A 14,513-nucleotide genomic window follows, 5' to 3' on the forward strand; every position below is an offset into this window, starting at 1 on the left:
ATAATCCCAGAACATTCTGTCAGCCAGTAGAGACACGGCACACGCCCATCAGCCATCACCCCTGCCCTGGCCCCAGGCAACTACTGATCTGTGTCTGTCTCCAGGATTTGCCTGTTCTGGATGTTTCATTACTTGGATTTCCTTTTAGGCATTTTTTGTCTTCTGCTGGGGTATTTGCCTATTTCTTCACTGATACCAAGTTGTTTTCAATGCTTTAGATAGAGCATTGGCTTTTTATGGTTGTATAATATGAGTATGGAAGGTGTAAATTGCAAATGGGTTGTTTGGTGACTTTTCATAAACTGAACTCAGCTGTGAGGCCAGCACCCAAATGCAGAAACCAGCCACCCCAGGTCCTGCCAGCAGTGATGTTGGACTCTGCCTCCTGTCCCTCCCTGAGCTCCAGCTGCTGGGCCGAGTTAGTCTGATTGCTTCTGCTCAACTTTGCGTCTGACGTGTGTTGTGTGAGCAACACGCGCCTGTTCTCCCTTGGGGGGTAAATTTATTGTGTGAGCACACTGCTTGTGCGTTGTCTGTTGAGTACACATGGACGTATTCCTATTGGAACCATCAGGTCGCGGAGGGCATGCTGTTGGCTCAGGAGGTGCTGGGCATGGTTTTCCGGGTGCTTCCCCATCCTCTGAGGGCTGTGCTGTCCCGTAGGTGGCCCCCAGCACAAGTCGCTGTGTACACTTAGATCCTGGCGGCTTGTCCTTGGTCCCCCTCACATTCTCTTGGCTTGTGCTTTAGGATGCAGACAGGCCACACCTGTGCGCTGTGATGTCCCCACTTCACCCTGGCCATGCACTGTGGCCACACCCCATCCTCCTGTTGCTGCCTGAGCCCCAATAACTCCTGCCTCCATGGGCAGTGCATTGCACTGTCTTTGTCTGCTTTCCTCTTAGATCATCGTTAATCTAATTACAGATTAATAGGAATTCTTGGATCCTCCGTGGGCCCTCTGTGGGATATATGTATTGAGGATATTTTCTGCTCTTGCCTTTTACCCTCTTAGTGGTGCCTTTTGATGAATGGAAGTTTTTAATTTAATAGAGTTTATTTAGTTTTTTCTTTTGTGTGGTTAATGCATTCTGTGTCTTATTTAGGAAATCTGCCTGTAAGAGTTAACATTTTACCTTTCATGTTTATCTCTCTAGGATTGGGTCTTTTGTCTAAAGTGAGTATGGGTCACAATACACTTTTTTTCCACATGGCTTTTTTTTTCCACATGGCTCTCCTGCCATATATTTTTTTAAATGTGTTTAGCAAATGTTTTCAGATAAAAGCAGCTTACCTGACAGATAACTGAAAGCAACAGTGGTCCACATGTAATAAAGTCTGACTCTGGATCATCCAGTTCCACAAACATGCAGGACAGTCACCTACCTCTGGTCCGCACAGATAATGCCTTTTACAGGACGTGTGTCTGCAAAGAGCAGAGGTCCTCCACAGTTTCAGTTTCAACAACTGCCTATATGTAATATGTGATGTATGGAAACTGGTGATTAGAACAGCATTCTGTAGGACTGTGTAACCTTTACTGTGTTAATCAGGGAGTGTGGTTGGGTTTTTTTTTTAATATAGTCTTGTTAATTTTTTATTATTATTTTTTTTATTTTTATTATTATTATTTTTTTAATTTTTATTTATTTATGATAGTCACAGAGAGAGAGAGAGGCAGAGACACAGGCAGAGGGAGAAGCAGGCTCCATGCACCGGGAACCTGATGTGGGATTCGATCCCGGGTCTCCAGGATTCCACCCTGGGCCGAAGGTGGTGCTAAACCGCTGAGCCACCAGGGCTGCCCTTGGTTGGGTTTTAACACTATTTTTTTTTTTAAAGATTTATTTAAGAGAGAGAGAGCACAAGTGGGAGGGCTGGAGGGAGAGGAAGAGAGAGGATCTCAGGCAGACTTTGTGCTGAGCATTGAGCCCTCTCACAATCCTGAGATCACGACCTGAGCCCAAACCAAGAGTCAGACCCTTGACCAACTGAGCCTCCCAGGTGCTCCGGTTGGGTTTTATTTTTAATAGGATTTTTAAAAAATGTTTATTTATTTATTTGTTTGTTTGTTTATTTAATTTATTTATGATAGACATAGAGAAAGAGAGAGAGGCAGAGACACAGGCAGAGGGAAAAGCAGGCTCCATGCCGGGAGCCAGATGCGGGACTCAATCTCGGAACTCCAGGATCACGCCCTGGGCCAAAGGCAGGCGCTAAACCGCTGAGCCACCCAGGGATCCCTGGGTTTTATTTTTAAAATAGACATTGGTATCATAACACTTTAGCTTATGATAATAATAAAACAATAATATGTTAGTAAAATACATAATATTATTATTTTATAGTAATACAACAACATTATAGTAAATACAATGCACAGTATCTCAGGATTAAAAGTTGGTTTGGGGACTCCTGGCTGGCTCAGCCAATGGAGCATGTGACTCTTGATCTCAGGGTTGTGAGTTCAAGCCCCACACTAGGTGTAGAGATGGCTTAAAAATAAACTCTTAAACGGGCCTCTGGGTGACTCAGTGGTTGAGCGTCTGCCTTTGGCTTAGGGCGTGATCCTGAGGTCCGAGGATTGAGTCCCACATCGGGCTCCCCACAGGGAACCTGCTTCTCCCTCTGCCTGTGTCTGCCTCTCTCTGTGTCTCTCAGGAATAAATAAATAAATAAAACTAAAAAAAACAAATAAAATCTTAAAAAATACCTTTTTTTTTTTTCATTTACAAAATAAAATAAAAATTGTTTGTGGGTCACAGAAGGACCTTACATGGGCCTTACCATGACATTACAGTGGCCCTGCACTGCAGTGATCTGAGTCCTCCCTCCCCAGGGCTGTGCTGCTTAGCCTTGGGGAGAGCTCAGCCAGCCCTCAGTGGGTGCCTATGGGTCCATGTGTCCAGGTGGGCTGGTGCAGTGTCCTGAATCTTCCCTCCATTTGTAGGGAGCACAGCAGGTGCTACCTCAGACCTGAAAATGGCATGTGACCGTGCCAGAGTCCTGCTCCATGCAGAGGAGCACCCTGGAAGCACCATGGCCAGCAAGGTAGGCGGGGAGCCCCTCTCCCCTCTGGCTGTGCTCTCGGTAAGGACCCTTCCTCTGATCTCGCTGCCTGTGCTCCTCTCAAGTCCAAGAAGAATGTGATGGTGGCAGACGCCCCTTCTGCAGTCTTCCACTACTCAGAGGCTAACTCAGAGGAGACTGTCTCCAGCAGGAAGACAGATGCCATCTTCAGAGCTGCCAAGAAAGACCTTCTCACCCTGATGAAGCTGGATGTAAGTGGCCACGCTCCTGCCTGCCTGTGGCTAGGGTGCATGGGGAGACGTGCACAGTCTCTCTCCGGAGGGGCACATGGGTGATGACTGCCATAGACTGTCCTTCTAAGGACCTAGTCCTTTGGGCATGGTGTCCCAGGTCAGGGCCGCTGTGGCCCTTGCCTGAGGCACACCTCCCTCTGGGGGTGCTGGGGTTGGTGTCCCTGTGCTGGTGGCCTCGCAGACCCACTCCCTGGCCCTTGGTCAGCACGCCCCTGCCCTCCCCCACGTGCTTGCAGGTGGCAGCAGGGGTGCCGTGCGTCCTGTGCCCTCTGCACACTTTGGAAACCACCCAGGATGCCTTATAAGGGTTGAAAGTGATGGCTCTCCTGACCATCGTCATCATAGGCTCCTCTTTTCTTTATCCTTCTCCCCTCACATCTTTTTTTTTTTAAGATTTTATTCATTTATTCATGATAGACAGAGAGAGAGAGAGAGAGAGAGAGAGGCAGAGAGAGAAGCAGGCTCCATGCAAGGAGTCGACGCGGGACTCAATCCTGGGACTCCAGGATCACACCCTGGGCTGAAGGCAAGCCCCAAACTGCTGAACCACCCAGGGATCCCCTCCCCTCACATCTTGAAGAGTGGTGCATTCCTTGTACACAGAGGGTGGATGCCCATGGAGCCACCATGCCAGGCACCAAATTATTAGTGGGTCCCCAAACCCGTTGTGTGTCCTCTGTGGGAAGACCACTGCCTTGCGCCTGTGTGGACTTTCCATTTCTGTACATGACTCATCCTGTGTGTCCTCTGGACCCACTGCTCCTTGCTCAGTGTCTGTGTCCCAGAGGCTCCATCACTGCTGTGTCTGTCTTGGGCCAGCTAAGGAACGGCCATGTGTGTCCATCCCTTGTCCACCCTGTGCAGGGACATGCATGCAGATGTCTGTGTCCCGGGGGAGGGGGGGTTGTCACCTCCTGCCCAGATCAGGGACTCCAGTGGCCCTGTGGGCATGACAGCAGTCAGGGTTCGCAAGCTTTTCCTTTTCAGATAAATAAGGGCACAATGTTGAGTACGGCATTTGGTTCTAATTACATTTTTTTTTCTAATTACATTTTCTTGATTCCTAGTAGGGCTGAGTGCCTTCCACGCTCCTGGGAGGCAGTGGGGCAGAGTGCCTTCTGCCCATTTTTCTGTCTCCCTTTTAGACTCTAAGGGTTTCTTTATATTTTCTAAATAAGAGTCCTTTGTTCATGGTCTTGCACAGAATCTGTTCTGAGATTTGCCCTTTTTGCCTTCTGAATGGTACCTCTGGTGGACAGCTCTTCTTTGGGTTGAAGGAGACCTACCAGTCTTTCCCTTCATGGGCAGTGCTGCTTGTGCCTGGCTAAGAAACCGTTCCTTCACCTTCATAAAGATGTTTTCTATGTTGTTTAAAAGTCATCGCTTTCTGTTTCTTGGGCTTTCAGGAGCTGGAGGTATGGACTCTGACTAAATATAGCTTGCTTGCAGATTCCCGGTCGGCCCAGCATCCTCTCTGGACAGTCCGTTCCCTGCGGGTCATGAGCTTGTCTGTCAGGTTCTCTGTCATGTTTTCTCACACTGCTTTCTGTGCCGCACACGGCAATGTAGTCTGCTCCTGAGTCTGCCCACCCTGCTCACAGGACCTTCCTGTCCAGTCCCCACCCCCACCCCACCATCGGAAAGAGTGCTTTTCAAGAAGTTTTTGTCCTTTGAACCAGTGGCTCAGCACGGCCTCTGAAGGAGGAAAGCAAGCCCACAGCGGCAGTGTGCCTCTGTCCTGTGTCCCGAGGGGCCTGGGGGCTGCAGCAGTACCTCCTGCTAGCAGGGTGGTGGGTGACGGATGGTGGGGGGGCACCCGCATGCTGTCCCCAGCCCAGTGCCCCCGCGAAAAGTCTTGTGCTACTCTTTCCTCCTTTGAAAATAACGTTTCTCTTGCTGCTTTTAAGATACTTTCTTTGTCTTTGATTTCTTGTATTTTCAGAACTGGGTGTGGATTTCTTTTCGTTTGTCTTGCATGAAACTCTTTGGGATTCTTCAGTCTGGGCCTCTGAATTCCTTTAGAAAAATATCAACATTTTCTCTTCAAATATTGCCTCTGCACATTCTCTCTTCTCCTTCAGAGACTCTCCTTATCTTTTACATCTTACCCCTTTTTCTGTGTATTCCATATTCCTGTAAGTCCTTACCCTTGATGTACGTGTTTTTATCGGGGTTCACATTCTCTTTCTAGCATCTTTTCTGCTGTTAAACCTGGGCATTGGGTTCCTAAGTTTGGCTGTTCCATTTTATAGTTCTAGAATGTCTACCTTTTTTTTTTTTTTTTTTAATCTGTGGCCACTACTGAGTGGTGATGTGGAACATGGTATTGTCTCCACAGCCTGCAGGCGGGAAGGGCCTCGCACCACGGTCCACTCAGCCAGTCTTGGCATCTCATCAGCTATATCACAAATGTTTTTTTCCCTCCACTTACTAAATTTTTTTTAACAGACTTGACTTTTTAGAACAGTTTTAGGTTCACAGCAGAATTGAGAAGAATGGGCAGATTTGTTTTACCCCCTGCCCCCGCCCCCGCCACATGCAGCCTCTCCCGGTACTAACACTCCCTCCAGGTGGTGCGTTCAACACAGCAGAGGAACCTACACTAATCAAGGTCCCTGGCATGACCTTAAGGCTCTCTCGGTGGTGTATGTTCTGTGGGCTTGGACGAACACGTGGTGACACGTGTCCTTAGGGACAGCTTCATGCAGAGCAGTTCACGACCTTAAGAATCCTCTGCTCCACCTGTTCATCCTCCCAACATATCTTCTGCTGTCTCCATAGTTTTGCCTTTTCCATGATGTTGTTGAATCACACACTGTATCACCTTTTCACGTTGGCTTCCTTTACTTGCTGTTACTCATTTAAGGTTCCTTCATGTCTTCTCATAACCTGAGAGCTTGTTTCTTTTTAGCACTCAATACATTCCATTGTCTGGAATGAACCATGGTTTATTTATCCATTCACATATATCTTTGATGCTTCTAGGTTTTGACTATTTTATATATATGTATATATATATATATTTTAAAGATTTTATTTACTTATTCATGAGAGGCAGAGACACAAGCAGAGGGAGAAGCAGACTCCATGCAGGGAGCCCAACGCAGGACTCAATCCTGGGACTCCGGGATCACGCCCTTAGCTGAAGACAGATGCTTAACCTCTGAGCCACCCAGGCATCCCTATTTTATATATATATATATATATAAAATATTATAAATATAGAAATATATCATAAATGTATAAATATAAAATATTATAAATATATAAAAATATATATTATTTCATTCGTTTATTTTATTAATTTATTCATGAGAGACACCGAGAGAGACAAGAGAGAGAGGCAGAGACTCAGGCAGAGGGAGAAGCAGGCTCCATGCAGGGACCCCAATGTGGAACTCAATCCCCGGACTCTAGGATCATGCCCTGGGCTGAAGGCAAGCACTAAACTGCTGAGCCACCCAGGGATCCCAAGTTTTGGCCATTATAAATAAAGCTGCTCTACATGTGCACATGGGCCTGCATTGCCAACTCATTTGGGTAAATAGTGAGAGCTGCAAGGGCTGTATTTTATAATTAAAGTGTGTTTAGTTTTGCAAGAAGCCACCAAACCATTTTCCAGAGTGGCTGTACCATGGTGTACGTCCCTGACCTTGCATGAGAATTCCTGCTGCCCCACATCCTCACCAGCACTTGATGTTGACAGTGTTGTGTACGTGAATGGATTGTGTCCCTTCTGATAGATGTGCAGTAGTGTATCATGGTTGTTTTAATTTGCATTTCCCTGACAGCGTATCATATGGAGCATGCCTTTGTGTGCTGGTTTGCCATCTGAATGTCTTCTTTGGTAAGGAATCTGATAAGGTCTTGGCCCACTTGTTATCTGGGTTGTTTGTTTCCTTATTGTTGAGTTTTAAGAGTTCTTTGTTTTGGGGATGCCTGGGTGGCTCAGTGGTTGAGCATCTCTCTTTGGCCCAGGGTGTGATCCTGGAGTCTCAGGATCGAGTCCCACATCAGGCTTCCCACAGGAAGCTGGCTTCTCCCTCTGTCTCTGTCTCTGCCTCTCTCTTTCTCTGTGTCTTTCATGAATAAATAAATAAATCATTAAAAATAATAAGAGTTCTTTGTTTTGGATAGCAAGTCCTTTATCAGATGTGTTTTTTGCAAATATTTTCTCCCATCTGTGGATTGTTTCTTTATTCTCTTGACAGTGTCTTTCACAGAGCAGAATTTATTCATTTATTTATTTGTTTGTTTATTTATTTTTAAGATTTTGTTTATTTATCCACGAGAGACACAGAGAGAGAGTCAGAGACACAGGTAGAGGGAGAAGCAGGCTCCCTGCCGGGAGCCCGATGCAGGACTTGATCCCAGGACCCTGGGATCATGCCCTGAGCTGAAGGCAGACGCTCAACTGCTGAGCCACCCAGGTGCCCAGCCAGAATTTTTTTATTTTAATGAAGTCCAGCTTATAAATTCTTTCCTTTATAAGAGTGTGCCTTTGGTGTCATATCTAAAAGTCATTGCCAGGGCAGCCCAGGTGGCTCAGCGGTTTAGCGCCACCTTTGGCCCAGGTTGTGGTCCTGGAGACCTGGGATCGAGTCCCACGTCAGGCACCCTGCATGGAGCCTGCTTCTCCCTCTGCCTGTGTCTCTATGTGTGTGTGTGTGTGTGTGTGTGTGTGTGTGTGTGTGTGTGTCTCATGAATAAATAAATGAAATTTTTTAAAAATGCTTTAAAAAAATAAATAAAAGTCATTACCCAACTCAAGATCATGTACATTTTCTCTTGCATTATCTTCTAGGAGTTTTATTTTGCATTTTGCATTTAGGGCTGTAATCCATTTGGGGTTCCTTTTTTTGAGGGCATAAAGTCTGTGTCTAGATCCATTTTTTGCATGTAGATGTCCAGTCGTTCTCATACCATTTGTTGAAAAGGCTTTCTTTTCTTCATTTTATTGCCTTTGCTCCTGTGTCAAAGATCAGTTTACTCCCGTGTCAAAGATCAGTTTACTCCTGTGTCAAAGATCAGTTTACTCCATTTATATTTTGGGGTTTATTGATATATTTTTGGGTCATTTGTTCTGTTCCATTGATCTCTTTGTCAACATCTCACCAATACCACACTGTCTTGATAACTGTAGCTTTTTTTAAATATATTTATTTATTTATTTATTTATGAGAGAGAGAGAGAGAGAGAGAGGCAGAGACACAGGCAGAGGGAGAAGCAGGCTCCATGCCGGGAGCCTGACGCGGGACTCGATCCTGGGACTCCTGGATCGCACCCTGGGCCAAAGGCAGGCGCCAAACCTCTGAGCCACCCAGGGATCCCCGATAACTGTAGCTTTATAGTGAGTCTTGAAGTTGAGAAGTGTCGGACCTCTAATTTTATTGTACTTCTCTATTGAGGTGTTGGCTCTTCAGGGACTCTTGCTTCTCCATATAAACTTTAGAATCAGTTTATTGATATCTACCAAATAACTTACTGAGATTGCCCTGAATCTACAAATTAAGTTGGGAAAAACTGACATCATGACAATACTCAGTCTTCCCATCCATGAACATGGAACATTTCTCCAATTATTTAGATATTCTATGAATTATTTTATTAAATTTTTGTAGTTTTCCCCATGTATCTTTTTTAGGTTTATACTTAAGTATTACATTTGGGGGATGATAATGTAAATACTGTTGTGTTTTTAATTTCAATTCCACTTGTTCCTTTCTGGTATATGGGAAAGCAATTGACTTTTGTGTATTAACCTTGCAACCTGTAGCCTTGCTGTAATTGCTTATTAGTTGCAGAGTATTTTTCTTGATTCTTTTGAATTTTCTATATAGATTATCATATCATCTGAGAACAAAAATGGTTTTATGTCTTTCTTCCCAATCTGTATGATTTCCTTTTCTTGCCTTATCACATTATTAAGGATTTCCAGCTCAATGTTGGAGAGGAGTAGTGAGTGGCAACATCCTTGCCTTGTACCTGATCTTAGCAGGAAAACTTCAACTTTCTCATCATTAAGATGAGGTGATGTGAGCCGTAGGTTTTTTGTGGATAGTCTTTAGCAAGTTGAGAAAGTTCCCCTTTATTCCTAGTTTACTGAGAGTTTTTATGATGAATGGGGGTTGGATCTTGTCAGATGCTTTTTCTACACCTATTGTTATGACCATGTGATTTTTCTTTTTTAGTCTGTTGATGAGATGAATTATATTAGTTGATTTTCAAATGTTGGACCAGCCTGGCCTACTTGGGACAAATCCCACTTGGTTGCTGTGTATAATTGTTTTTATTTGTTGTTGGATATGATTTGCTAATGCTTTGTGAGAATTTTTGCATCTGTGTTCCTGAGAGATACTGTTTTCTTGTAATGTCTTTGTCTGGTTTTGGTATTAGGGAAATGCTGGCCTCATAGAATGAGCTGAGAAGAATTGCTTCTATTTTCTGGAAGACCATAGAAAAAAATTTTAAATATTTATTTACTTGAGAAAGAGAGAGATGAGAGAGCACAAACAGGGGGGAAGAGGGAGAAGCAGGTTCCCCACTGAGCAGGGAGCCCCAGTGGGGCTAAATCCTAGGACCCTGAAGTCATGACCTGAGCCAAAGGCAGACTCTGAACCAGCTGAGTCACCCAGGTGCCCCTATAAAGAATTGATAAAATTTCTTCCTTAAATATCTGGTAGAATCTACTGGTAAACCAGCCCATCTGGGCCTGGTACTTTCTGTTTTGGAAGGTTATCAATTGCTGATTAAATATCTTACTAGATATAGGCTTATTCAGTTAGTCTCTTTTCTTGCATGAATTTTGGTGGATTGTGTCTTTCAAGGAATGGGCTCATTTCATCTAGGTTACCCAATTGTTGAACATAGAGTTGTTCGTAGTATTCCTTTATTATCCTTTTACTTTACTGGACATCTGTAGTGTTTCATTTCTGATATTAATAATTTGTATTCTCTTTCTCTTAGTGTGGCTAGGGGCTTATTGATTTTTTTATAGATATTTTCAATGAACTGGCTTTTGGTTTTGTTGATTTTCCCTATTGATTTCCTATTTTCAACTTCATTGATTTCTGCTCTAATTTTTACTGTTTCTTTTCTTCTGCCAACTTGCAATTTGCTTTTCTCCCCTAATTTTATAATGTGGAAACTTAAATTACTGGTATTGGTATTGAATCTTCTTTTCTAGTCTGTGCAATCAGCACTATCAGTTTCCCCCTATGTGCTGCTTTTGTTGGATTCCACAAATTTTGAGTTGTGTTTTCATTTTCTCTTAGTTAAAAAAAAGTTTTAATTTCTCTTGAGTTTTCTTCTTTGACTTACATGTTGTTTAGAAGTGTGTTTATGGGGCACCTGGGTGGCTCAGTAGGTTGAGTATCTGACACTTGGTTTAGGGTCAGGTCATGATCTCAGAGTTGTGGGATGCAGTGATGTCGGGCACCCTGCTCAGCAGGGAGCCTGCTTCTTTCTCTCTGCTCCCCCCCCAAAATAAATAAATGAACATCTTTTTAAAAAGTGTGTTGTTTAGGGGTGCCTGGGTGGCTCAGTGGGTTGAGCATCCAGTTCTTGATCCTCAGAATTGTAAGTTCGAGCACCACATTGGGTGTAGAGATTACTTTTCAAAAAAATCTAAAAAAAAGAAGAAGAAATATGTTTTGTTTTTTTTTTTTTTAGAAATATGTTTAATTTCCAAGTATTTTTTGATCTTCCAGTTACCTTTCTGTTAAGATTTCTAGTTTCATTCCGCTGTGCTCTGAGAGCAGACATTGTATGATTTGTATTTTCTTAAATTTTTGAAGACAGGGTTTCTGGCCTAGTATAAGGCTATGTAGGTGAATGTTCTGTGGGAAAACTGCTCTTTTGTATGAAGTAACTCATAGATATGAATTATGCCCTGTTGTTGGGGGTTCTGTCGAGATCAGTGGTGGTGGTCCTTACGGATGTTCTGCTACTGGGTCTGTGTGTTTCTGACACAGAGGAGTAAAGTCTTCAGCTGTCATACTGACTCCATCTGTGTGTCCTGCAGTTCTGTCTGTCTGTGTCTCCTGCAGGTTAATGTTCTGTTTCAGGCATGCACACGTTGTGTACTAGGTTGTGACATCATCGAGAACTGACCCTTTATCACCGAGTGATGCCTGTCATCCCTGCTAATCTTCCTTATCTGGAGTCTGCTTCATCTGAAATCAATATAGCTGCCCTGGCTTAGTATGATTAATAATAACAGTCTTTCTCTGCGCATCATCTTTCAGTCTATGTGTGTCTTCACATCTAAGGTAGGTTTCTTGGAGACAACATGTAGTTGTAGTCTGACAATCTTTGCCTTTTAATTGATGCATTCAGACGATTGATGTTTAGGTGATTATTGATATAGTTGGGTCACTATCTACCACACTGGTTATAGTTTTCTGTTTGTTGCCCTTGTTTTTTGTTATTTTTGTCTACCATTCTTTTTCTGGTTTCTGTGATTTTAATTGGGCATTTTACATGATATGTTTTTTTCTCCTTTTTCAGCTTGCCTGTTATATAGTTCTTTTTTCCTTTTTGTCTTAAATTTGCAAGATACACTTACACCTAACCCTAGTCCACTTTCAAATTACACTGACATGATAATAAATATATGTATTGGTCTCTGCCCATGGCTCCTGATACAGCTCCTGACATGACTCTGGATGGGGCTGGTCATCAGAACAACAAGGCCACAGCCAGAAGCTTGGCACTTTCAGCCCTGCCCCCATCCTTCAGAGAGGGGAGAGGGGCTGCAGACTAAGCTAATCATCATTCACACCTACGTGATGACGCTGCCACAGAAGTCCCTCAAGCGTGGGCTTTGGAGAACTTCCAGGTGGGATAATACACCCACGTGGGGGTGCACCCAGAGAGGGCTCAGGAGCTCCCCTGCCTCACCCCCGTGCCCTGCCCTCAGCAACACTACCACTGGGATGTTCCTGACTCATACCCTTTATGACAAACCCACGACAACACATATATGTTTCCCTGAGTCCTGTGAACTTGAAGCAGGGGCTGTGAGAACCTCCAGTTTACAGCCAGGTGGTCAAATGCACACCCTGGGACCCTCTAGGTAGGGCTGGCGTCTGAGGTGGGGGCAGGCCAGTGGGACGAGCCCCTAACCTGTGAGGTTGGAACTGAGCTGACTTGCAGGTGGCCCAGCAGGTGTTGCAGAGAGACAGCTGGAGACCTGCCCGGCTGCACCCACAGCGTGGAGTCAGACCTGTTTAGTTTGTAGGGAAACAGGGAGCTTTCCTTTGAAGCCTTGTGCTGCTTCCTGGAGCATGAGAACTTGGAACCACATAATCCTGACCTATCACCCTTTAGGTCGCCATAGCCTACACAACCAAGTATATAGCACTGCTGCGCCACCACATCAAAGATCAAGTAAGAGTCACAAGGGGGCGGGGGCCTGGCTCCATCGGGAACATTCACCTCTGGATCTCACGCTGTGAGTTCAAGCCTCACACTGAGTGTAGACATTGCTTAAAAGAAAATCTTACCAAAAAGAAGAAGAAGAAGAAGAAGAACAAAAGTGTTTATTTTTTTATTTGGCCTTCACTGAGTTCTCCTGTGCTCTCCTTCCCCTCGGCTCTGACCTTCACCACTTTCCTTCTGTCTGAGGAACTTTGAACATCTTACAAGGCAGGTTTGCTGAGCAGGGTCCCCAGTTCTCATGTCAGCATCTTTATTGCTCCCTCACATTTAAAGGATAATTTCACTGGGTACAGAATTCTAGGTTGGTGTGTTTTTCTCTCTCAAAACTTTAAATATCGGGTTTACTCTTTCCGTGCTCATGTGTCCTCTGAGGAGTCAATTATCGCTGTTATCTTTGTTCCTCATTAGATCAGGTGTTTCTTCCCTCTGGCTTCTTTCAGAATCTTCATCTTTGATTTTCTGTAGTGTTAATATGGTGTATATGCTAGGGTGTTTGGCATTTGTCCTGTGGGGTGCATTTGTCCTGCAGTCCTTGGGCATCCTGGTCTATGGTTGTCAGTTTCGTTTGCTTGCTTGCTTTTCAGTTTCAGGGTATCCTCAGGTGTCGAGACTCTGCTCAGCAAGTCCCGTCTGCTAAGGAGCTCATCAATGGCCTCGTTTCTGCCGCTCTGCTCTTGCCTCTGGTTCTCAGGATTTCCACATCCCTGCTCACACTGCCCATGTGTTCTCGGGTGCTGTCTCCTATATCCGTAGGGCTCCCAGCCTCTGTGAACCACGGTTATTTAAAATTCTGGTTTGAGCATTCCCATACCCCCACCAGGTCCGAGTCTGGTTCTGATGCTGCTCTGTCTCCTCAGTGTTTGTGTTTTGCCTTGCTCTGTACCTTGTGGCGGTTTCTTGATGGCTGGGCATGACATCCCACGTCAAAGGAACTGCAGTCTCCCTCTGCTTCCCTAGCATGACCCAGGCAGGGGACAGCTGGGGTTGGGCCCAGTGCCTTCTCAGCCCCACAGAAGCTTAGCTTCTCAGCCCGCTAATGGGGCCAGATAGAAGGGGAGCTGAGAGGCCTACCCCAGCCAAGCAGGGGTGTGGGACCTGGGGTCCAACCTGTGACTTCCTGCCTGGCTGCAGAGGGTACGACAGCCTCCCAGGCCTGCTTTCCAGGCCTCTGTGGAAGCACAGGATGAGTGAGACCTGCTACAAGGCCCTTGAGCTCCTCTGCTCAGGCTCTCAGGGCTCTGGGCTGGAGCAGAAGAGAAGGGGCTCCTTGCTCAGGAGGTCACTGTACCCTGACTCCACACCCCAGCACTTGGCTCATTTCTGACAACTGACCTTATAACAACCCTGGGTATTTTGAAAAGGTTCATGGTTTTGAATGGATGCTTTTAATAACATTTGTTATATTAAAGTTATAATTAATGAAAAAAAGAGAAGGCACTGCAGTCAACAGATGTCGAGTGATGTGGCGTGAGACTTGGGGAGCCATTGGTCTGTGTCCAGCAAGGGCCATGCATCTGGATCATGCTCCTGTCACCCCGACTCCCCTCCCCTGGTTAGCGGGGCCCTGAAGAACCCCAGCAGGCGAGGCTCTGCTGGAACAGTTTCCCCTGATGGCAGGCTTTCCCTCCCAGTGCCAGAGACCCAAGAGCATTTTCCTCTGCTCTTTCCTGTGAGAACCAACTTGAGCTCCTGGATGTAAAGCTCACAATACTGTGGGGCCTCGTGACTGGGTGTCTTGTGCCTACAGCA

The 14,513-nt window shown here is 45.2% G+C and overlaps 1 protein-coding gene across 17 annotated transcripts in view; it reads left to right on the forward strand.

Moving 5' to 3' along the window:
• Window positions 1-14,513, forward strand: part of PNPLA7 (patatin like domain 7, lysophospholipase) — a 66,716-nt gene that overhangs the window by 19,253 nt on the left and 32,950 nt on the right. For all 17 annotated transcript variants that reach the window (XM_025987930.2, XM_025987931.2, XM_072747995.1 and 14 more), the window contains 2 exons: window positions 2,951-3,051; window positions 3,135-3,281. In XM_025987930.2, the coding sequence (XP_025843715.2) occupies window positions 2,951-3,051; window positions 3,135-3,281 (248 nt within the window). The remainder of the gene's footprint in view (window positions 1-2,950; window positions 3,052-3,134; window positions 3,282-14,513) is intronic.

Source organism: Vulpes vulpes, chromosome 2 (assembly GCF_048418805.1).
Source record: "Vulpes vulpes isolate BD-2025 chromosome 2, VulVul3, whole genome shotgun sequence".
Lineage (NCBI taxonomy): Eukaryota > Metazoa > Chordata > Mammalia > Carnivora > Canidae > Vulpes > Vulpes vulpes.